The sequence below is a fragment of the Marmota flaviventris genome, chromosome X (assembly GCF_047511675.1).
Source record: "Marmota flaviventris isolate mMarFla1 chromosome X, mMarFla1.hap1, whole genome shotgun sequence".
NCBI classification, from domain to species: Eukaryota; Metazoa; Chordata; class Mammalia; order Rodentia; family Sciuridae; genus Marmota; species Marmota flaviventris.
The window spans coordinates 18,387,482-18,412,642 of NC_092518.1; the positions used below are offsets into that span (position 1 = coordinate 18,387,482).

At 35.7% G+C, this 25,161-nt stretch overlaps 1 protein-coding gene and 1 pseudogene across 1 annotated transcript in view; both read left to right on the top strand.

The window, feature by feature from the left end:
- Positions 1–25,161, top strand: part of Pdk3 (pyruvate dehydrogenase kinase 3) — a 70,633-nt gene that overhangs the window by 42,524 nt on the left and 2,948 nt on the right. Inside the window, exons 6-10 of the mRNA XM_027927344.3 lie at positions 10,264–10,341; positions 18,023–18,099; positions 19,511–19,612; positions 20,145–20,255; positions 23,647–23,760. Of these exons, the coding sequence (XP_027783145.1) occupies positions 10,264–10,341; positions 18,023–18,099; positions 19,511–19,612; positions 20,145–20,255; positions 23,647–23,760 (482 nt within the window). The remainder of the gene's footprint in view (positions 1–10,263; positions 10,342–18,022; positions 18,100–19,510; positions 19,613–20,144; positions 20,256–23,646; positions 23,761–25,161) is intronic.
- LOC114085985 (small nuclear ribonucleoprotein E-like) lies at positions 999–5,759 on the top strand (annotated as a pseudogene).

The following is a 25,161-nucleotide window of genomic DNA, read 5'->3' on the forward strand; positions in this document are numbered from 1 at the left end:
AGTTTTAACCAAGAGCCAATAGAACTTGGTAAGTAACCAGGAATTTTATGAAACTGTGACTACTATAGAACAGAGAGATTTAACAGTGTTGAAGTGAGTCAAAGGCCTGTGGAGAGTTCAAGGAGGGATCTTCTGTAACTTTATACCTAAGGCCAAAAGAATCTATTATTTTTGGGCTGGGGATGTGGCTCAAGCGGTAGCGCGCTCGCCTGGCATGCGTGCGGCCCGGGTTCGATCCTTAGCACCACATACAAACAAGATGTTGTGTCTGCCGAAAACTAAGAAAACAAATATTAAAATTCTCTCTCTCTCTCTCTCTCTCTCTCTTTTTTAAAAAAGAATCTATTGTTTTGTTTTATGGCACATACTGTCTGTATTGCTCTATTATATTTAGTACATATTACCTGGTCTTGTCATTATTTGTTCTTATGTTATTCTTTCTCAACTGGGTGTAAATGTCTAAAAGTCCAGAATTACTCTCATACACTTTTGCATTACTCCATTTTTTTGTTTGTTTTTTGGTACTAGGAATTTAACCCAGGAGTAATTTACCACTGAGCTACATTACAGTCCTTCCTATCTATCTATCTATCTATCTATCTATCTATCTATCTATCTATCTATTTATTTTGTCTCTCTAAGTTGCCAAGGCTGGCCTTGAATTTGTAATCCTCCTGGCTCAGTATCCTGAATGCTGGAATTATAGGTGTGTAACACCACATCCAGCCCATCACTCCACTTAGTGACAGAAATTTGTACCAAAAAACTAGCTGAAGACTATATGTAAATTAGTTCAATATATATTTGAAAAAAGCCTGGAAGTTTACGCTGATAGCATACCTCTTAGCCTCTTTGTGTTAGCTTTCCATCACTGCAAGAAAACACCTGAGATAAACAACTTAAATGGAGGGAAGATTTATTTATGCTCATTGTCTTAGAGGTTTCAGTCTATGGTCATTTGGCCTCATCACTTTGGACCTGTGGCAGCATAATTCATCATGGCAGGAGTGCATGGAGGAGGCCTGTCCACTACCTGCCAGGTAGGAAGCAAAAGAGAGAAGAAGAGACTTGGGGTCCTGTTTTAGTCAGCTTTTTCATCACTGTGACCAAAAGCCCTGACAAAAACAATCTTAGAGGAGGAAAAGTTTATTTGGCATCCACAAAGTTTCAGAGGTCTCAGTCCATAGACAGCTGACTACTATGTTGCTCTAGGCCCAGAATGAGGCAAACACCATCACAGAAGGGCAAGGAGGAGAACAGATGCTCAGGACATGGAAGCTGACAAGCAGAGAGAGACTGAGCTCTGCTCACCAGAGATGAAATATATACACCAAAGGCATGCCTTCAGTGACCTATATCCTTCAGCCACACTCTATCTTATCCATAGTTAATCCCTATCAGTGGATTAATACACTGATTAGGTTAATACTCTCATAATCCAATCATTTCACACTGAGATTTTTCTTGCATTGCCTCACACATGAGCTTTGGGGTACACCTCATATTTAAACCATCAACAGGGCTCAATACCTCTTTTAAGAGTATGCCCCCAGTGACCTAACTTCCTTCCACCAGGCCCTGCCTCCTAATGGTTCCATCACCTCCCCATTGCACCACAAGCTGTCAATACATGGTCTTTGGGGAACATTTAAGATCCAGATCCCTTTTATTCACAGTTTTGATCACAGGCTAAAATCCCTTTCTTTTCTCCACTCTTCCTGTACTTAGTCATAATTTTATCTTCACTCCTTCTGCCCTTTTTCACTTTATACCTAGTAGTATACTATGAACAAAGTGGACTACCTCTGCTTGTGCAAATTATTCCTACTGCTTGTCCACTGTAACTAAAGCCTAGATTCATGGTGACGCTCTATCCAATGAAAGTCACTTCCCCCACTTCTCTATGCCTCATAATTCCACTTCTCTGTATATATACATGCATACATGTGCATGAGCACACACACTTGGATGTATACATATAGATTCTACCCCCACACTCATGGAATAAGAAGAGACTGTTATGCTCTCTTTTCCCCTGTGCATCTTTCAAACAATATTTTTCATCTTTCAACAACCTCTTCCCGTAAGAGGGGACAAAACAGTAGAGGGTGGTTTCAGATTCAAAAAGTACATAAAAGCTCTAAAGCAACATCCACATAATTAACTTTTCTTTTTTTTTTCTTTTTTCAACATGTCCTAATTTTTTTTAATTTTTAAATCTTTTTATTTTTATATGATAGTGGAATGCATTACAATTCTTCATAATTAACTTTTCTGACACCCATCTTTTCCTTTGTAAATCATGCATATTGATACTCTAGCACATTTTTGGGGGGCTGGTATATATTTTGTAGAATGTGTTTGTACTTCTGCTTCCACCCAGTAAGGTGTGTACTTACTAAGGGTCACTTATTTGTACCTAAACTTGGTATAAGTTACAGTGCCTTTTGTGATTACCTAATTTATTTAAATGGCATGTAAACTGAAGAAATGTGACTTTTCTCATTAAAACCAAGTTGATTGCTTTGGAGAAACTCAATAAGGGAAAGTCTCTTAAATTTAATGAAATTACTGTGAACAAGAAAATTATTAAATTATAGGCCAACAAAAAGTTAAAATCTAAGAAGGAATCCATAATCAGATTGCTTTATGAGTATCTGCAATCTTATGACACTTTAAAGAAATAGGAATTGTAATTCATTGATGTGGTGGTGTTTATCCAAGAAAGATAACCTGAAACCCCAAAATAATCCATATTCAAAGAAAAGACTTTGGGCTTACATGACCTTATTGGCAGACTAAATTGTATATTGAAATTTGCATTTTAAGAGCTGGGTGCAGAGGCACATGCCTGTAATCCCAGAGGCTTGGGAGGCTGAGACAGAAGGATCATGTGTTCAAAGCCAGCCTCAGCAACAGTGAGGTACTAAGCAGCTCAGTGAGACCCTGTCTCTAAATAAAATACAAAATAAGGCTGGGGATGTGGCTCAGTGGTCAAATGCCCCCTGAGTTCAATTCCTCCTGCAAAATTTGTATTTTAAGGTATATTTATGATTTCCTAGTTTAGCCAGCTCCTATCCCCAGTTGGGGCAGTTAAGAAGACTAATACCATATTGCCAAAATAATGAAAGTGCTCAGTGAAGAAAATTTAGAATATGTGGAAAAAGAGAGAAGAGAATAAAAAGAACCTGTTTTTATAATCTAGCAAGAACACTGTTTTATGCATTGAACTCACATCAGATTTACAGGTCAGTATGTAACTGCAAATACTGTGAATACTCTGTGAAATTTATAGTATTTGTGTATTTCCCCATTTCCAGCACTAATGCCTATCACATACAACCTTCTGGGTGCATTCAAGACCTGACAGTAATAGCCTCTGTCCTGCCCTCTGTTCCTACATTTGATCTGTGATATTCATCATCTCTATTCAAGTGGTTTTTCCAGTCAAGCATATATAATCTTTATTCCTCAATGGAGGATTGGCCTTAAATCAATTACTGTTTGTACCATGGCAAAATGGGCTAGGCAATCTAAAAGGAAACCTAAAGATCTTTTTTTTTCCCTGTAGATTAAATCAAAGTTTGACAGCTTTCTGCTTCACTTCCTACAGGCCCTACTATTAATTTCCTGAGTGACTGAATACCTAAGCAGAAGCTCTTTCTAGCTCAAAATAAGACTGGACGCAAACAAACAAGGCAGAGAATGTCAAAGGTCAAAAGGCCTAAAAGTTCTTCTGTCTTCTAGTTGAAATCCTTGGAGTCTCTATCCCCAAACACCTCAGGAGCAGCTAATCAAAAAGCCTCACAAGACCCAGGCCCCAGCTCTTCTCTCCACTACCTCCAAATATTGCTGAGGACAGGAAGAAATGTATGTCAACTTCCTTTTACTCTTAGTGAAATCTTACCACTCCCTTCCTCTTTTTAGAGTAGTTGGTGTTTTCACACTGACTTTTTATATCTCTCATCATCCTCCAAGACTGCTCAGTTTATCTTCTCACACAACTTCTCTATATGCAACGATTTTCCTTCTGTTTGTTTAAGAAACTTGATGTAGAAAGTGTAAAAGTTCTGGGTATTAATGATAGCTTTACACAGCTGTGAAGATCTCCCATGGTTTAAGCATAGTCAAATGTCTATCTCAAAAGGACGTGTGTGTGTGTGTGTGTGTGTGTGTGTGTACGTGCATGTACCTGTGTGTGCACACAGGGGTGTGTTTTACATACCTTCATGAACGCCAATGAACTAACACTGATCCCATACTTAGATTCCTTGAGGAAAACTACAGAAAACTTTTAGGTGGAAGGGACAATATTTTTATTTTTGACTAGACAGTTGTATAAGCATATAAAAGTGGGGGTGCACCCTGCCTAATGTTAATTGAATGTGCAGAACCTTGAAGCATGCCTCCTTGCTGCTTATTTAGCACATTAATTATCTACCTTTACACATCTGCAAATTATAGACTCAGGGTAGTGAATGCTAGAATTAGTGTTGTAAAGCAGGTTCTATTATCCTTTGGGAGGTGCCTTCTTCCATTGTGACCCTTTTCCCTCCTTTCTTTGTAAGAAACCAGGAAATGAAATGGAAAAATCCTGTAGTAGGATCATTTTAAAGGTACACACTTACATATTTGGTAGAAAAGTCTATTCTCACAGTGATGTTAACTTGCCCATGTTGTCCCTATATGCTATTTTTGCTTAGTGTAATAGCATACAAATGGTCTCCTGAAAGTGTGGCATTATTCTGGTTCAGAAATAATGTCTTATGCTCTCATTTAGGCTCTTCAAGTTGAAAGAAACAAAGACCTGCTCGCATTAACTCAAGAAACAGATTTATTAAAAGAACCCTACTGGTCGCGTAGTAATCCAAGGATAGGAAGCACTTTAACAATTGGAGCAATAGAAACTGGAATTGGAAAACAGAAAACAAGATTGTTTTCTTGGTATCTTTGCATCTGTAGTGGCCAATTCATGTCCTCTCCACCTTTCTTTGCCTCCTTAATTTACCTGTTTTTGTCTATACAAAACTGGCTTACTTAGGTGCAGTTTGTTTAGGGCAATCTAGGCTTCCCTGGATCATGATAATTCTCATTGTGCCCCCTTGTCTCCTGCCCTTCCTGATCATCCTAAGTGTCCCCATCCTAAATTTGCAAAAGATGAATTTAATTTGTGCTGCTCATTTTTATTTATTTACTTATTTTTTGTTATCATCTGTGACTACAAGTTTGAGGATTCTGGTCAGCCAGGGATATTGGTTCTACTTATCCAGTCTGCTCTGTTTTGGGGGTCTGGGAAGATCTACTCCTTAAGAAACTAATAGTTCATACTCAGGATTGGTTTTTGATTGGAAAAATTATGATAAACATGGATTATTAGAATTACTTTATAATTTGGAAGGGTTTCTAGAAAATAGTATACCAGATCTGGAAGTTTCTATCTGAGGAGCCTCTAGGTCATTGTGGTGTTTGTGAACTTCCATTTTAGTGTACTGTGGCCAAGGTCAAAAAGTGCAGAAAGTGAAGGTGTAACCCATCAACTTCATCTTCAGACACTTGCAAAATAGTTCCCAATTTCAGGTTTGGCTCTATGAGCAAGTGAATGTGCAGGTTGAGGGCTCAATCATTGGTTTTAAGAAGTATATGAACCTCATATCAGATGATGCAGAAGAAATTGATTTAAAACAAAGTAAAGAACAGAACTGGGTGACTGTATACTAAAAGGAGATAATATTACTCTGCTACCAAGTGTCTCTAACTAGAAATGATCAATGAAGTCATGAATTATTGAGAAGGCAGTTTTGGTTTTTTAGGTGTTTTTATTTAGGAGTATAATCCTAAAGTATTTGTTCATATTGCTTTGATTACCCTTTTGTTATTACCAGATGATAATAATGGTATGGGGTTGTTTTTATTAAAAAGTACAAATTAAAAGCAACACATCCATGACTTTGTAATGCTTTATGGTCACTTATGGTTACCTCCTTAACCTGAAGCTTCTATGTTTTTCTCTGTTCTATTAGACTCAAAGTTTGTGACCTTATCATCTTTAATTTTAAGTTTTTTCAGCAATCAGATTCATCCTCTCTGTTGAGCTAGTCTAGACTTGCATTAGATATGTGTAAACAAATGAATGTATTTGGGACACAGGCTAATTTTTGGTAGCAGAATTCTGTGGTGGATTTTGAGTAAGAAGGTCTAATAAAACAACCTCAATAATCTATTAAATTTTCTTGTGTCCTGTTTCTTAAAACTGATTCATGGCTAGGTTGTATCTATTAGGCTAGTTGCTATGTGAACTTTTACCTTACTTTTTATGGCTCAGCCTTTTAAATTCTTAATCTTGTGTGTTTATGGTTTGGGCATGTTAGCCTCGGGGAGTATGTATATGCCACACCCACATTTTTATTAATTACTTTGTGATCAACACCTTATTATCTTTGCAAATAAATTCTTAAAACAGTTATTATCAATAATGTTCAGGGGAAATAATAATACTTTCCTAATATTTTCTTTTAAAGATTAGCAGTAAATACTGGCTAATTTGGTAATTATTTTGAATTTTTATTTCTAGTTAGAAAATAGAACAATTTTATTAGAAAACTTGTAAGTACAGCTTGCATTTTGCTCTAGATACAAAAGAAATTTATAAATACAGCTTGCATTTTGCTCTAGATACAAAATAAATTTACAAGCTAATCGTTGAATTTTGGTTGTTATAGTGATTATTTTTATAATTTACTTAAACAGACATGTCCTGTCTTAGTACATATGTGCTATCAAACACCCCAGTACCCCATGATCATTCATTTCATGAGAGAAAGTGCCAGAATTAAGTGTGACCCAGCCTTGACTTTCCAGGCAACTTTCCAGGACTATATTAATCCCCCAATATAGCTTCTCTTCAGAGTTACCCGCTAAGGTTTTAAAATGTGGATTCCCAGCTTTCAACACAGGCCTCATAATCTTTAGGGATACATTTTATAATATGCACTTTTCTTAACTTGAATGAATTCTATACACAGCCATGTTTGGGAACTACTTGAGGCTGCTAGTTCCAGACCCTAACGACAACAACAAAAACACCTCCCGTCAGTGTAGTTGACTGCATGTGGAGAACTTTATCATGGGCCAGAGGACTGTTCCATTTAACATGTACTTACTAAGTATGTTGTGTCTATATGCTATGATAATTTATGCCTATCAGTATACATTTTACCAGTAATTCCCCCAAAATGCTTTTACCTGGCTGGTATATGTGAGCCTAAATTGTGATCTTGAGTATTACAAAGATCATGCAATTCTGGATTATAGCATTGATAAACTATAATTTATAGTGATGCTTTAAAAATTCTTACTCATATGTGATTTAAGGAGCTATACTGGGTCTTTGAATTTGAAGCTGACTGCTTCTGTCTGACTCCACTATCTTCCACATGTTATATTTGTGTAACACATTTTCATTACTATCATAATTATGCTGCTAGGCAAGCTAATATGATGAAGAATTAGCACATCAAGTGGATTTAGTTTATTTTTCTGTTTTATAAGTGAAAGGAAGATCACTGTTTAAATGTCTTTATTAAACACCTGGAGAAATTGTTTTGTGATGTATTGGTTTGTATCTATATAACAAACCATAATTTTTAGACTTCAATCTGTGTGGTCTTGGAAGTTCATAGTTGGTTTTGTGCTATCACGTCACTAGGTGGAGATGTAGCATTGTTTGGTGGTGTAGCCAAAGCAAAAAGAGTGAGTCTTGAATTTTCCTCCCTTTACAGAAGTATTTTATGAGATTCACTATATCCTAAAAGAAAAAAAAAACAACTTTAAAAATTAATATAATTTAATTTTTTAACTTTTTATTTTCAGGATTGAAATTCAATATAACTTTAATGTCTATTTTAACACTGATTGATTATTTTAAAAAAAATTTTCCTCTTATTCTAATTCCTTTTCACTGTCCCTCATTATTTCATATTTTCAGTTATTCTATTTCTTTTTTATTCATTGTTGATGAATTTTTTAAATTTTATTTACTTATTTGTATGTGGTGCTGATAATTGAACCCAGTGTCTTACACATGCTAGGCAAGTGCTCTACCACTGAGCCACAATCCCAGCTTCAGTTATTCTATTTCTGTATCTTTAGTTCTTCATATTGATTTCATTCTAAAGCTTAATAGAACAATCCAAATTTTTACCAAGGAGAAATAATATATAAAATTATAATTTGGTATCAATATGAGGTAAACAAAGGTAAATGAACCAAAACTTAGTCTGGAAATACCTTAATATTATCTCTGTATTATTTTAGGTTGATAATGTCAGTTTTTTTTTTAAAGAAATAGAGAACAGGAGAGAGGATTTTTTTTTTTTTAGAGAGAGAGAGAGAGAGAGAGAATTCTTCAATATTTATTTTTTAGTTTTCAGCCGACACAACATCTTTGTTTGTATGTGGTGCTGAGGATCAAACCCGGGCCGCACGCATGCCAGGCAAGCGCGCTACCGATTGAGCCACATCCCCAGCCCCAATAATGTCAGTTTTTAACATTTAAATTCTGTAGAGCTTATTTTCCCCTTTCTTCTTTTTTATTCCCTTCTTTCTCTTATTTCTTTAATTTCCAACAAGTATGTGCATTATGGATGTGTGAATATAAAAGAAGTACAAGCCTGTCTCCAAGGAGCTTATACATAGTTGGAAACATTGCAGATGTACCTGTGAAGCATTTTAATGTAATTTCAATATCTGATCTTTAAAAATTATAAAGGTGAAACTCCAAAAAAAATTTGCTTTGGCAAACAATCTGGCAGTATCTCAAATGTTTAAATGTAGAGTTGCTATATGATCCAGCATTTTTCCACTCCTAGATATATGCCCAGGAGAAATGAAAGCATGTTTATACAAAAACTTAGACATGAATGTTTACAGAAGCATTATTTATAATGGCCAAAAAGTAGAAACTCAAAATGCTTATCAACTGATGAATGGGTAAAAAATATGGTATATTTCTACAGTGCAATATTACTCAGCAATTAAACTGTGAAGTACTGATTTACACTACAACATAGATGATCCTTGAAAGCATTATATTAAGTAAAAGAAGACATAAAATGTCACACATTATCTGATTCCACTTATTTAAAGTGTCCAGAGTGGGCGAAGTATTAGAGACAAAGTAGATCCTTGGTTGCGAAGGGTTAGATAGAGGTGAATGATGGCTAATGGGTGTGAGGCTTCTATTTGTAGTAATGAAAATGATGCAAACCTGACTGTGGTGATGGGTATAGAACTTGTCAAATATACTAAATACCAGCGGATTGTATGTACACTGTAAACAGGTGAATTGTATGAGAATTATAGCTCAATAGACTTTTTAAAGTAAGTTATCAAAACATTTAAAATTTATCAAACCAAGGAACATTTATTAACCATCTACACAGGCACTATACTAAGTTCTATGCAAGTTACACAACAAGTAGAAGATATGAATCCTGACCTCATATTATTTTGTTGTTGTTTCTTTTGTAAAGATTATTTCTAGTTCAAGCGAAAAAGCAATATGTCACAAGGCACTTTAGCCTTCTGAATTTGTTCCCTATCTTTTGAACCTCCTGAATTCTCTTTTCCAGCTATTTCTGTAATCACCCTGATCTTCTTATCCTAAACCTAATTTTTTCCCCTTTCAAAAGTAAACTCTTGCTCCTTCGACTTGGATAAATATTAGTCCCAACCTGGCACTGTTAACTTAAAGAACATTTTAAAGTGATAGTGATATCTCCAACAACTTAAATTGTGTGACTCACAGAAACCCATCCATTCAGCAAATACTGATAGATGTTTCATTTACAAGTAACTGGCAAATCATAAGACTGTTGACATTATGATTTTTAAAATTATAACAAATGACATTTTGCTACAATTTAGTCAGATTGCATAGTATTTATAGTCTTAAGTCGTAGATTTTTATAAAAAATAACTTAGGAATGATTAAAAGTTAACTGTGTGGTGGTCATAGAGCTAGCTATATTTATTAATCTAATATTTTGACATGGTTATGGCTATTAAAACTTTAAGGAAAGAGAAATTTTGTTTTAATCCCATAATAACTTTATTAAAGTCAAAGAGACTATTTTAAAAGAGGGTAGTTGATTAATTTTAAATATGTCAGTTTAGACTGTTTATTATGCACACATACATACACACATGTACACATGCATTTGTGCCTGTCTTGAGTGCAGCAGCTAAACTTTCCTCTCTTTGCAGATGCGTATGAAACAGCCAAGATGCTGTGTGAACAGTATTACCTGGTAGCTCCAGAGCTGGAAGTTGAAGAATTCAATGGTAAAAGAAAAATACTTTTAATCTTAAATACAAAGAAGCTGACTAAAAAACTGATTATACCTGAGGTATATTTTAGTGATATCCTAAAATTATGCTATTTTTTTTCTTTGATATCTTTTAAAACCTTTTCTATATTGTTGGTCAAATGGGAGTATTTTTGCAAAGTTATGTGTAATGTATTAGACTGCTAAGTTCTTGGAACAGAAGTAATCAAGGAAGAAGATGCATAAAGTTATAAATAGGTAGTTTTCAAATTAAAAACACAGCAGTGAATAAATATATGGAAAAGTGTGTAACTTTACTAATCAAAGAAGTACAAACAAAAACAAATGCCACTTTTGTCTTTCAAAATAATGATGATTAAAATATTATAGTTCTTTGAGTTTATGCCCAGAAAAACACTGTCACCAACACATACATTTCTTATATAAGTTAAATTGGTTTAGTCTTTCTCAAAAATGCTAACAATGTCCTTCCTCTTTGGTCCAGTAAATTAAATTAATAATAAGCATGTTTTTAGTCCAGTAAATTAAACTTCAGGAATTGGATTATAAGAAAATAGAGACGTACAGAGATTTATGTACAAGAATGACCATAGAGCATTTACAATTAAGGATAAACCCAATTCCTCTCAAGGAATACCAAAAATATATTTCTCCTACAGTGAGATGAAAATGGGAAAAGACTTCACACTGCCATTGAAGAATAGTTGTCCCTACATTCTACTAGAATGTATGAAGTCAGAAATACTTTCAAAGTCTCTTGGGTTTTCTGAGAATGCTTGTGCCTGTTTTGAGTAAATACGTGACCAGAACTGAGTGCACTTGGCTTGGGTATTTATAATTAGAAACATTTTAATATTCTCTGTATTTCTTCCTAATGTCTAGGCCAAACCAGACCTAACTGTTCTTACTTATATTGGCCAAACAATAACACTTAAATCACAAGTAGTAACAAATGTCTCCTTGGTGTGCATGGCAGCCTTGCTCATTCTGCAGGCTGGAGCAGCAGGCCTGTTCTTGCTTTCTTAGAGCCAGCTGATTTGCTGACACAGCCAAATCTGTTAGACTGGGCAGCTCAGCCACCATGACGGGAGCTTTAAAACTATTTTTGACACTATCTCATGGATCATATAACCACCTTTACATCACAGTTTGAAGCCCTCTTTCCAATCATTAAGAAAAATGAATCCTGGTGTTTTTAGGTAGCCTCTAATTTTCTATTCCTGTGGATAATGTAGTTATGATTTTTATTTGTGATTTCTTGAATGCCAAAGCTCTTAGTGAACATGATTAAGGAATGTGCTTTAGCTCTAACAAGTTCTGTGTTAAGGATACAGGTCAGAAGTTGGTTCTGAACACCTTAAGTAGCACTTTCGTTGCCTTATAATGAAAGAGTATGTGTGTTTCCTACAGTAGGACAGCTGACCTGTTTTCTAGGGACAAATCACATCAAGATTCATATAGATACACATTTGGAGTTCATCTAAACTGTATAGCATGGCCTTTCAGGAAGCTTCCATTACACAACAGGTGCCTGTAACCATAGAATGATAGTGCTTGCTGCTCAGACCTTCAGAGTGAGTGAGGCTACCATTAAAGAATAATTTGTTGTTCCCTGAAAATTGAAATTCTGCTGGTTTGGTGTATTATCTTTTGTTTCTGAATTTTTGGGTTACTTCCCCCCTTTCCCAATGTGACCCCTGAAAAAGTAGTAATTAGGATTAATAATTAGGATTATGTAGAACCCAGAGTGGCAACACCATCAGTCATCACTATAATTCTGGATGTTGGGGACAAGTTATGGTAAATTTCCTTCATTTTTCCTTTCTGTAACACATTTAATAGGAACATTCAAAATAACAGAATTCTGGGCTGAGGTTGTGGCTTAGTGGTAGAGCGCTTGCCTAGCATGTGCGAGGCCCTGGGTTCGATCCTCAGCACCATATGAAAATAAATAAGTAAAATAAAAGATATTGTGTCCAACTATAACTAAAAAATAAATATTAAAAAAAATAACAGAATTTTGGCCAGGCGCAGTGGTACACGCCTGTAATCCTAGTGGCTCAGGAGGCTGAGGCAGGAGGATCATGAGATCAAAGCCAGCCTCGGAAAAAAAGTAAGGCACTAAGCAACTGAGTGAGACCCTGTCTCTAAATAAAATACAAAATAGAGCTCAGGATGTGGCTCAGTGGTTGAGTACCCCTGAGTTCAATCCCCCCACACACAAATAACAGAATTTTGTTTATGTTAGATCAAGTTTCAGATGTTTCTGTCTCAATTTTTGGTGCTGGGGATCAAACCCAGGGCCTTGCACATGCTAATTAAGCTTGTGCTCCACCACTGAGCCACATCACCATCATGGCTTCAGATATTTCTCACTATCACCTGTGACAGTCCATGATCAGTTTCTCTGAAGTCCAGAAACATTTTCATCATATTGGTTCTCATTCTTTTGCTGTTCTGATTCAGTTGCTAAAACATTAAGCAAATAAACATTTTTACCTTACCTTTTTCCATCCATATGGTAAGGCAACATGGCTTAGGGGAAAGACGAGCTTTGTAGCTCACTAGGTAGTAGACACCCTGATTCTAACACTTAAGTAACATGAGCCTTAAGATGACTTCAGCTCTCTAATGCTCAGCTTCCTCATTGGTTAGCTTGCCTTGCATGGAGGAAGAAGAATGTCTATTTCCTCAAATATTGCACTGGGCACATACTGGATATTTAGTAAAGGGTAACTACTTGAAGTCAAGCTTGACTTTGGAAAGATAAGACTTATAGTCCCTCGTATTTCTTCACCATTTGTACATTAGACTTTCTTAACAAGAGAATGATTCATAGCTTTGGGTTTGGTGGGAAAAATAAAATTTCATTTATATTGTATGTAATGTTTTAATAGAAAAGGAATGTGTCTATCCTAGAATCTTTAACCTCTAGTTTTCCTATATTGAATACTTTTATGGGTACTTTAAATCAAGTGGTTCCGTACAATCCAAAAGCTATCACTGGTAGCACTGTTAACATTGAGAAATTAATATTAGTAATAGTAATAGCCAACATGTATCAACTACTTACAATGTGGAAGACCCTTTCTTACCAGTTTATCACCATTATCTCAATTAATCCTTGTATTTGTCCAATGAAATATGTACTGGGTCCCTCAGAGATGGAGTACTGGGGCCCAGGTAGGTTAAGTACATATTAATATAGCTATCAAATGACAGAGTTGGGACTTGATCCCACTGTGACTTTGAACTCTACTATATGCTGTTATTAATAGCCTTATCCATTGACCTTGGGAACTGATTAGCCAGTTTTAAATACACTGCTACCTTTTCTTTTAAATGCATTTTTTCTGCTTAGCCTCCAATTCCTTTTTCATTCTTATAGGAGAACTATCTGAAAATAAAATTCCTCATGTCTGGGCTGGGGTTGTGGTTCAGTGGTGGGGCGCTTGCCTTACACATGTGAGGCACTCTGTTACATCCTCAGAACCACATAAAAATAAATAAACAAAATGAAAATATTGTGCCCATCTATAACTAAAAAAAATTTCCAAAGAATTCCTCATGTCTACATCAAGTTCTATTGGTATTTATTAAATGCTTCTTCAACTAATGGTATTTACAGCAATGACTATGTAAAATGGACACTTTATTTTTTTCTTGAGTCTTGAGCATGAAAAATCTGAACCATTTTTCCATTGACTTTTAAAAATGTACCCTTAGACAGAAAATTCATATTCTGTTTGTCTCTTATTTTAGAAAGTCAACAAACATCTATTAAGCATTCAATATTTAACAGCCACTAGACCCAGAATAAGAGAAGAGTCATGGACAGAAACATTTGACAAGGCTTTAAAAGGAAGGAAAGAAATCTAAACCATAATATTCCCAAAGAAAAGTGCAAGTAATTGAGCAGGCCTTTAGATGGCTCCCAGAGAATGCTGTTTGAACTAAAAAAAAAAAAAAAATCATACTGTAAAAGGTATTTTCATTTCCTTGAGATTTAGAATGAAAAGGTTGAATTCAGAGGCTGTTTATAAAACTAATCATGCCTTTTGGTACAGGATAGACTAAGCATTCAGACTCCATTAAAACAACAGTAAAGGAATCCAAAGAAAATCACCAAAGGAAAGTCGGGGGTTTTATTGGTGGACCACTATCTTAGTTCCTTTAGGTTGCTATGACATAAGTACCAGAGACTTAATGGCTTAAACAACAGATATTTATTTCTCATGTTCTGGAGAGTGAAAAGTTCAAGATCACGTTGCCAGTGGATTTGGTGTTTAGTGAGGGCCTACTTCATGGTTCATGGATGGCATCTCACTGTGTCTTTATATGGAGGAAGGGGTGTGGGAGCTCTCTGGGGGTCTTGTTTATAAGAGCACTGATACCATTTGTGAGGTCTCCACCTTCATGACCTAACATCTTCCAAAGTCCCCACTTCCTAATACTATCATTTTGGCAATTAGGTTTTAGTGTGTGAATTGAGGGGCATATATACTGAGTCCATGGAAACCACTAATCCTGAAAGAGGGTAACCAGGTGAAGTTATGCTGATTGATGGGACAGAGCAGAAACAACCACAAAGGAGAGGGCTACAGCAGAGGTGGGAACCAGTTTGCCAAATGTTTTCCTGGAGGAATCCTAGGAGAAGAGCTGGTGGTGCAAAGGACTAGAATGGGAAGGAAAAGCCAAAGGGTAGGAGTTAACTGAAAGCTGGTCTAAGGAGGGAGCATAGAGGGATAATGGGGAGCAACTTGACTCTGTTGGGGCTTTGCCTGCCAACAGCCAAATAAGAGTACTTTGTTTAAGAACAACCTGGGAGCTGGGCATGGTGGCTCATGCCTATGATCCCAGTGGCTTGGGAGGCTGAGGCAGGAGGATTGCAGGCTGTAAGCAACCTAGTGAGGCTGTGTCTCAAAGAACACTGGGGATGTGACTCAGTAGTTAAGCATTCTTGAGTTCAATCCCAGTACCGATATGAGTTATGTTAATATGAGTGGTATTACTCCAAAGTAAAGCCCTCTTCATTTGCTGTCTGCTTGTCCTGAAGCCAATTGAAGTTTCTATCCAGTACACAGAGCTCCAAGTCAGCTTTCCCATGTAGGGGAGAGCCACGTGGGAGATGAACACTAACTACTTCGAATGATAAATTCAGTTCTTGATTCTTAAACAAGAACATTACAACTGTGGTGTGTCATGGTCAAAGCCAGTAGTAGCATGAGTGAAACATAAATGGCATTAAACTTATCAACTGTACTATTATTGCTAGAAGACCCTCCCCTTACCAAATTCTAAGAGAAAATTATTTCAAATCCAGAATTCTATAACTAATCCAGCCTTCCAGCAGGTAAATCACAAGGATTGAGATATGTATACCTCATCCACACCTTTCTCAACAAGTGCTCTAACTCTGAGCTATATTCCCAGCCCTACACCTTTTTGAAGTAGGTTACCTGTTTAACTCAATGAAGTGTATAAGGTAGATAAAAAAGGGGGAAACATTCTAGAACTTCAATCAAAAACAATTTTAGGATGGTAGCTATGCAGCATGTTTGGAAAGCAATCAATTCTAATTTGAAAAATCTTAATATTGGATGGATACTATGCAAAAGAAGAAGCAGATGGAAGATCTTGGTGATGCAATGATCAAAGCATGTTTCTTGTCCAGTTGCCCAAGAGGAGAGGCATTTCTAACTAGAAATGCTAGGAAAAAATCATAGCTGTGCAAGATAGACTAAGTATGAATATGAAACAACCTAAAAAGGCTAGCATGATGTTGAACAGTTGGAAGAATATAAAGAGAATCCATTTCACCTTAAGTCTGAGAGTGTTGTCCTCCAGTTGATGCAAGTCATATCATTGGGCTTGCAAGGGAAGGAAATATCATCCAGGTACATTGTTGTGGCTGCATTATAGCAGTTGACATGTATGTAGTTATAATTTGACCATAATACTGATTTTCAACTTTCTTAACCTATAGATGACATGCAGAATCGTTGTTTTAGGGCTACAGAACATAATGTAAATGTCAAACAAAAGATTACAGCAGAGGGCTGGTGTTGTGACTCAGCAGTAGCACGTGCAAGGCCCTGGGTTCGATCCTCAGCACCACATAAAAATAAATAAATAAAATAAAAAGGTATTGTGTCCAACTACAACTAAATAAACATAAAAAAAAGATTTCAGCAGAAATAGCAAAGAGTAGCTGCCCAGGCACAGACAGGGGTAAGGTGGAAGAAGATAGAAGAACTACTTACTGCTTTTCTTCTTTATGAAATGGTAAGCCATTTCTAAACAGTACTAAATAATGTTTAAAATAACTTATCATAAAAGGGTTCAGGATTTAGAATCAAAAGCTCTTGTGAGCTGAAGATATAGCTCAGTTGGTAGAGTGCTTGCCTTGCATGAACAAGGCCCTGGGTTCAATTTCCAGCACCACAAAAAAGAAAAGAAAAAATGCGCTCGGGGCCTGGAGATATAGCTCAGTGGTAGTGTACTTGCCTAGCATGAATGAGCAAGACCCTATGTTTAATTTCCTCAAAAAAACTCTTGGGCCAGGTGTCCAATTTAAGCACCACTTCTTTTTTAAAAAATATTTTTAGTTGTAGATGGACACAAAACCTTTATTTTGTTTATTTCATTTTTTATGTGGTGCTGAGGATCAAACCCAGTGCCTCACGCATGCTAGGCAAGCGCTGTACCACTAAGCCACAACCCCAGCCTAAGCATCACTTCTATTACCATAGTCAGCCTCCTCAAAGCTTATTTGTTCACCTGTAAATAATACCACCTACCTTATGAGCCACGAGGCATTGTCAATGAGTATTCAGTTGGATGATATGTGTGAAAGCTCTTCATAAATTGCCAAGAACCAAACAAATATTAGCTCTAATTTTTATTATTGTTATTTACATAACTAGAGGAGGTAGTTAGGTTGAAATTATAACATGGATGAGTATGTCTGTATTTTTCTTGAGAAAGTTCATGCAGTTTTAATCTCTTAAGTGATTTCAGGTCATGAGGAGGAGGAAGGACTACATTTCTGAGCACCACCTCTCTACCCCACGCTGTTCTTTGTGGTTGACATAGGATTCAGTGTTCCTCAGATTTTCCTCAGAAGGTCCCTGATGTAAGGAGAAAAACTGTATGTCTCCTGGCATTTAGCTGCTAGGTACTAGTAGAGAAGTTACATGAACCTTACATTTTACTCTACAATATACCCTGTATATCATAACTTAACACAATTTAGTGCTGCTATTTAGTCTACTTCACCACCCCCTGTTCTCCTGTGGCTTTCCATTTCTCCAACTGACCATGGGTTGGTAGCAAGGGTGTCCTCCTAATTTGAAAAAATACAAAGTGATATTTGGATGACCTTACATAATGTTCAGAACATCATGACATAGATGATAATATTCCAGTTTTGCTCAACTAAATTTTGGAGTGCTTGAATGATCTGTCCAAGGTCACATAGCTGGTAAGTGAAGGAACTGGGTTTCACCCCAGGTTTGTTTGATTCTGCAGCATATGTTTTTGCTCATCACTGCCTTTAAAGGAGGAAACCTAAATTATCCTTTTATAGAGTTCTGTTTTATGTACTCAGAAAATAGAATGCAAACATCATTCTAGTTTTGGTCCTTATTCATTGACGGTTTTGTCTCTGTTTTCAGCCAAAGCACCAGACAAGCCTATTCAGGTAGTTTATGTGCCCTCACATCTGTTTCACATGCTATTTGAGTTGTTCAAGGTAAGTGGAATTTAAAAACATGGAAAGAAGTCTTCATTTTAAATTACTTTGATTCAGGGCATAATGGATTCATTAGATTAGCATAAGAAAAAGGTTTTGCATAACCATTCTAAAAATTCTATTTCTGATATCCTGTGGGTTTTATAATTTGTACACTGTGAGATGAAAAATTGCTGTGTACAGTATAGTTTTTGTGAATATTAGTACATATTGATTTTGAAACTTAATTGTACTTTAGAGACTTTACATAAAATCCATACTGTTTTTCCTTCAGTTATGAGATTAGAGATGCTTTTTAGTTTGCAAACCTGGCAAAGGCTTTATTGGTGATAGCCAGACCAAAATAAAAACATGTTTATGCTTATCTATTCTTTTGAATATTAACTGTGTTGGTGTATTAGTGGTTGTTCCAGTCTTGAGAGCTCCTGTAACCCTTTTAAATATTTGAATTAATTCAGAAGATCCTCCAGAAGCAGAGAAGAAAGATGTGGCTGGGCTGAATCAAAAAGAACAAAAAACCAAACCAAACAAAATAATACAAACAGAAAAACCCCTCACCTCTTTAGACTCTATAGCCTAAGCTATTGCTTTTGTTACTTGGTAGTTAATGGCATTTACAGTGGTAGTATTACAGGCACAAGATCTTTGAGCTAAAATTTTATTTCTTCCAATGTGTAAAATACTAAAGTGAACACCTGAAAAATCAGTTATGCTGATTTGCTTCCAAAAATTAGAATGTTACTGATGTAACACTTTAAGGTGGAGATGGGCATTCAATTGTGAACTTCCTCTTCAACAGCTGTGGCTTTTTCAGAATTTCTTTTTAACGGATATTTCTTCTACTTTTTCTCAGTCAAATGATTAATTTTTGTGGAAAGCATGAATCCTTTCAGTTTTTCTCCCTTCTTTAGAGGAAAGGTGCTCTATAAATGCAGACTGATAAATAGGACTTAAAGTGCACAAATCAGCCTCTGCAGCCTCATTAGTTGTGATAAAAACATTTCTCTGGGTTGAGTTGAATGATTTAAATACCCTAAAGCAAAAAAAAAAAAAGGAAGGAAAGAAAAAATATTTAGTATGTTGGATATGGCTAAAACTTGATGTAAAATAAAGTGTCAGGAAAATTTTCCTTGATCTGAATACATTTAGCTAAGCTCTTTAGAGGGAAAAATAGCATATAAATCCAACTATATTTGCCCCCACAGAAGAACTTTCAGGTAATAATCTGGTGCTTGTTTCTTTTTTTAAAATTATGATTTGTGGGATTGGGGGAGTAGCTCAGTGGTACAGTGCATACTGTTAGCATGTTCAAGGTCCTGGATTCAATCTCTAGCACCAAATGAGTATATAAATAAATAAAATTGTAAATTATGAGTCATCAGTATGGTTGAAAAGAGTTTTATTATTTTAGAACTCAATGAGAGCAACAGTTGAACTATACGAAGATAGAAAAGAGGGCTACCCAGCTGTTAAAACCCTTGTTACTTTGGGTAAAGAAGACTTGTCCATTAAGGTAACTGCTTTATTTATCAGTTGATTTCAATAGTATATAGACATTGAGAAATCAGAGGGAAGGGGAAAAACTGACATTTGTTGAGTATCTTACTTGTAAATACAGTTATGTCATGATGCTTCTGTCAATGACTGCATACATATACAATGGTGCTTACATAAGATTATATTGCCTAGTCAGTTTAGTTTGTTTAAGCATGCTCTATAATGTTCATATGATGAAATCACCTAACAATGCATTTCTCAGAATGTATCTCTGTCATTAAATGACACATGACTGTACTGCACTGGATCCTTGGCTTAAGTTACCTAATTTAAGCTTCACTGAACAAGACCTCAATCCCAAGCATTTTGGATCCCACTGCACTATTATACCTCTTTTATTTTATAGTGTCCCCAAAGGAATAATATTTCTGTGGAAGTTCAAAGCCCTTATGCATTTTAGAGTACTTTAGCATATACTTTAATGAACTCATTGCTTCCTACTAAGTATAGATTGATTTCTCTTTTTTTAAATGTTTTCTACACTACAGATAAGTGACCAAGGTGGTGGAGTCCCGCTTAGAAAAATAGATCGTCTTTTTAACTACATGTATTCAACTGCTCCTAGACCTAGCTTGGAGCCTACAAGAGCTGCCCCTTTGGTAAGTAAACATTGAAAATGGCTTCTGAAGAAAAAGTCATTAACATGAGAGAAAAAGAAAGAAAGAAAGAGAAAGAGAGAGAGAGAGAGAAAGAAACTGCCCATCTCTCCAGGTTGTTGAACTAGCCTCAACTAGACTGCTTCCTGTACAGCTTGGAGGAAGAAACTTTTTGCCTTGGCTTTCTTTGTGAATCCTTTGGACTTAGACTGCTTCTCTAATTTGTCTAAGAAACACTCTGAGCTGAGTGCCTCAAATCCCAAATACAGTGAAAAAACATTTTGCTGTGTTAAGACTGCTTGTGAAGCGTCATTTACTACCTTGTGCTGTCCTAGGAGGGGTTGGAAGCTACCAGTGAGTGAGTGAGGGATCTGTGCAGGATGTATAACTGTAGTTTGGTCCTGGGTACTTTGGTGCTACATAACCATAGAGGTCCAAGTCTCCCAGAGCCTTTGAATCTCCACCATAAAATTTGTTTATATAATTAAAATGTTCAGTTATGAAAACATTAAATTTTTTCATATTAAATAACCTAAGCACAAAACATATAGGTGGTGTATGCATTTTCAGAGCCCTTTCTATTGCACTCCGGAAATAACCTTGAGCCCTATTAAGGCAGTGAGAAAAGCCTCTGGTTACCATGGTAGCAGTTAGATCCTGGTAGGGCCACACTTTCTTCCCCTGCTGAGTGTTTCTAATTGACAAACAACAATTGAACCCTTTGTCATTAAACACAGAAACATATCTATCAGTCTGCAAAATGGTTCAGGGTATAAATTAAGTTTCATTTTAAAGTCCTACCTGACTGATAAGCACATAAGATTATATTTTATTTGTATGAATAAAATCAAACATTTTTCATTGTTTATTTGAGACAGAATTTGTTAACTCAGCATGAGGAAAGCAGAGAGGAAGTCATTTATATAGGATTCAGGAAAAATTTCTGAAAGATCAGTTTGTGAAAATTTGTGAAAGATCAAAAGCATTGCCTTGACCAGGTTCTGGTACCTACTTAAATAAATATCAAAAGAAAAAAAGGCACTACAAACAAGTCTAGAACCTTCTCCAATCATTTAAAAGGAATATGAATTGTCTATTCCAGGTCTTAAATAACATCCTGAGGGCAGCAGTTATGTCATAATTTTCTTCATGAAACTGAGGAATTGAAGCAAGAAGACTTAATATACGTACCTACTCTCCCATTGTATAGATGAGGAAATAAAGTTAGTACCTTGCCCAAGGTCACTGAGCTAGTTAATGGTAGAGCTGGCTCTGGCTACATCTGTGTTCTTTCTAGCATAACATATGGCTTCTCCTTTTTATTTTTATTGTAGATGGACAGGATACTTTTAATTTTACTTATTTATTTTTATATGGTGCTGCTGAGGATTGAAACCAGTGCCTCATACATGCTAGGCAAGCACTCTGCCACTGAGCTACAACCCCAGCCTTGGCTTCTCTTTTTTTTTTTTTTTTTATTGTTGGCTGTTCAAAACATTACATAGTTCTTGATATATCATATTTCACAATTTGATTCAAGTGGGTTATGAGCTCCCATTTTTACCCCATATACAGATTGCAGAATCACATCAGTTACACATCCATTGATTTACATATTGCCATACTAGTGTCTGTTGTATTCTGCTGTCTTTCCTATCCTCTACTATCCCCCCTCCCCTCCCCTCCCCTCCCCTCCCCTCCCCTCTTCTCTCTCTGCCCCCTTTACTGACATTCGTTTGTCCCCCTTGTATTATTTTTCCCCTTCCCCTCACTTCCTTTTTGAGGAAATATTTACTCAAGTGTCTCTCCCAGTTAGTAAACTTCTCAGCTTTAATATGGGTTCATGCATACGGACTACTAGAAAACATAATTTCCTCACTGAACAACTTAGAATTTTACATTTCTGTGCCCTTGACACATGGATTCTAGGTTGGAAGAGTGTGCACCCAACTAACTCCTATTGATGCTTTAACACTCTGGGAAACCTTCCCTGAACTTTTGCAAATCCAAGGTAGAGGCCCCTCCTCTGTGATCCTCAGGACTCTGGGCTTTCCTACTGCCTCATAGTGTTCTCAGCTGTTCCCCATTACACCTGAGGGCAAGCACTAGCCTTGCTTGAATACAGAAGTAGATTCCCTTGGGTCTCTTCCTGAAGTATACTGATTTCTTTGCTGTGGTTTCTTCTGTCATTAAGGATAGGTCACGTTCAGGGACCATATTCAGCCAGTGTGACTTAAATGATAGGTGTATTCTGTTACCCCACCCTTTCAATTAGGCCCAACAATGAGGAAGATATTGAAATGTTAGAAAATGGAAGAAATCCATGTAACTTGGTAAAATTGCTACTCTTAGTAGCCATGATACCTGCTTCCATTTCTTTAGATTTGCTATGTGTTTTGCACTGTGCCAAGACTTTACACTTATTTTATAATTTAATCCTTAAAGCAGGTAAGCTTTTTATTACATGTTTGAATGAGAAAATAGTCTTAAAGATATTGAGTTAATTTCTCAGTTGCACAAAAAAGTAGATTTCAACTTTGGTCTGAATCTGAAGCCCATGGGACTGTGACTATGGGTATATTATCCTACTGCCCCTCTTTCCTTAACCATGTTCATAGATTTAATCAGAGGTGATGGAACTGGATGGGATAGCATCTCCCTGCATCAGACACCCATGACCAACACAAAAGTTACTGAATTTAGTCTCAGTTATTCTTATTGTTCTCACCAATATCTGAGATCTTTAAAAATTACCTCTTTCTGACCATCAGGGTTCCGTGACATAGAGATACAGGAAGGTATTAAAATATTTTCTTATTTCTAAAAATATATGAACTATAATATATTAACATATTGTAGCATTTACAGAACCTTGGGAAGTAGCCTCCCAGGAAATTATTTTCTTTTCAAAGTTTTAGCCTTGTTACTGGTAGATGTGAACTCTGGTGCTATTAATTTTCACTTCACAGAGCAAGAAAATCTGATAATGGAACTTTGAAATGAATGTGGTTTAGTTTTTTCATTAAAGCAAATTCCATATCAAATTTAAAATGTGCTTAAAATCTTACTTTACAATGCCAAAAATTTAATCAAAAATTGGAACATTTCTGTTATTATCCAAACATGTGAGAAATGTTTTTGCAGGGTGAAAATAAAGAGATTTACCATAGATAAGCATGTGTGTGTGTGTGTGTGTGTGTGTGTGTGTGTGTGTATATATATATATATATATATATATATATATATATATATATATATATATAAAATTGTAAAGTTTGAATCAATAATTCATTTGATTTAAATCTGAATCAGTAATTTATTTTTATCTTCTCTCAGTGGTCCTCATATGAAGCATTGTGCCTGTCTCACTGTATTAATTTTCTTTTCTTGATAGGCTGGATTTGGTTATGGTTTGCCAATTTCTCGCCTGTATGCTAGATATTTTCAGGGAGATCTAAAACTGTATTCCATGGAAGGAGTGGGTACTGATGCTGTCATTTATTTGAAGGTACTGCATATTTTGTTAGTATGATCTTCACTTTTTAATGCTATAAGTTCTAATAACTCACCAATGATGACTAGTACTATACAATCACTTCAGATTTACCTCCATTTCACATGAAAACCATGTTGTACCTTATCCTTGATTTTATGCTCAGATACAGCAAAACATTAAACATGGAGATGTTTAAGTATTAAAATATTGTTTTCAAAACCATAGTTCCAAATTTTGATTTTTTAAAATTGCATGTCAATTGAAGACCTAATTTTAAAGACAGATTTTTCAATAATTTGAAGTTGTTTTATGTTTTGCTTTAAAAATTTGCTAGTTTTCCCTAATTATAAAAATTCAATAATAATACATATAGCTCTTCTCATTTGTTGTTGGTGGTAGAATCTCTTACCTAAACTCTGAAATATTTTTTTAGTATTTCGAATAGGTAATATAGGCACATTATAAAAAATTAAAGCTACAAAAGGAAGAACTAAGGGCCCTAAGCCACCATTTCTCTTTTCCCAAAAGAAGTGCCAGTTTCTTATGGATCCTCTTAGAGTTGAGTCTGCATTTATAAACGACTAATCTTTTTCCACATAAATGAAATTTTAGCACCTTGTTTTTATTTTCCAATATATCTTATAAATCTTTCCTTATCAGCTCATATAGAAATGGCTCATTCTTTTTTCCTCTCTTAATACCTTTCTTTTTAAAAATTTTTATTTTTATTTTTTCCTTTTTAGATATACATGACAGTGGAGTATATTTTGACTGATATATGGATGCTAACATACAACAAGAGGGGGGGAAATAGGAAAGACAGTGGCTCATTCTTTTTTAACTGTGGCTAGTATATGTGTCATCATAATTTAGCCATTTATTTGAAGTATTTTTCTTAGATGCCAGTGTTTCTAAAAGATGTGATTGGTTGGTTTGTTTTGGTGTTGAGAATTGAACTCAGAGTCTCCTGAATGCTAAGCACACATTGAACTACATCCCCAGCCTCTAAATGATGTGATATTTGGTATTACTTGATGGCATATGTTTATAAATCTGGTAGGAATGAGACTTAATTTCTCCTTGGGCCCTTTGGGAGAACAGCTGCCTGGTAAACCATAGTCCTGGTTTAAGAACATAAGTCAAAACAATTGAATATCTGAAAGCAGTATTAGCTGAATTGAAATGTATTTTGTTCTAGTCATGTGTACTTTATTCTGACTTTAAATAACTAAACGTTTTCAATCCTTTAAAATAGCTTTAATTTTTTCCTTGCTAGTCTAAGTAAAACTGCTAAAATATAATTTTAATATAATTCCAGAAGTATACATTATAGTATCTGATGTTTTAAATAGTAAAATTTGGGTTAGTATTTCATGTGAAAACAATGGCAACCTAGACCTTTGAGATATATAT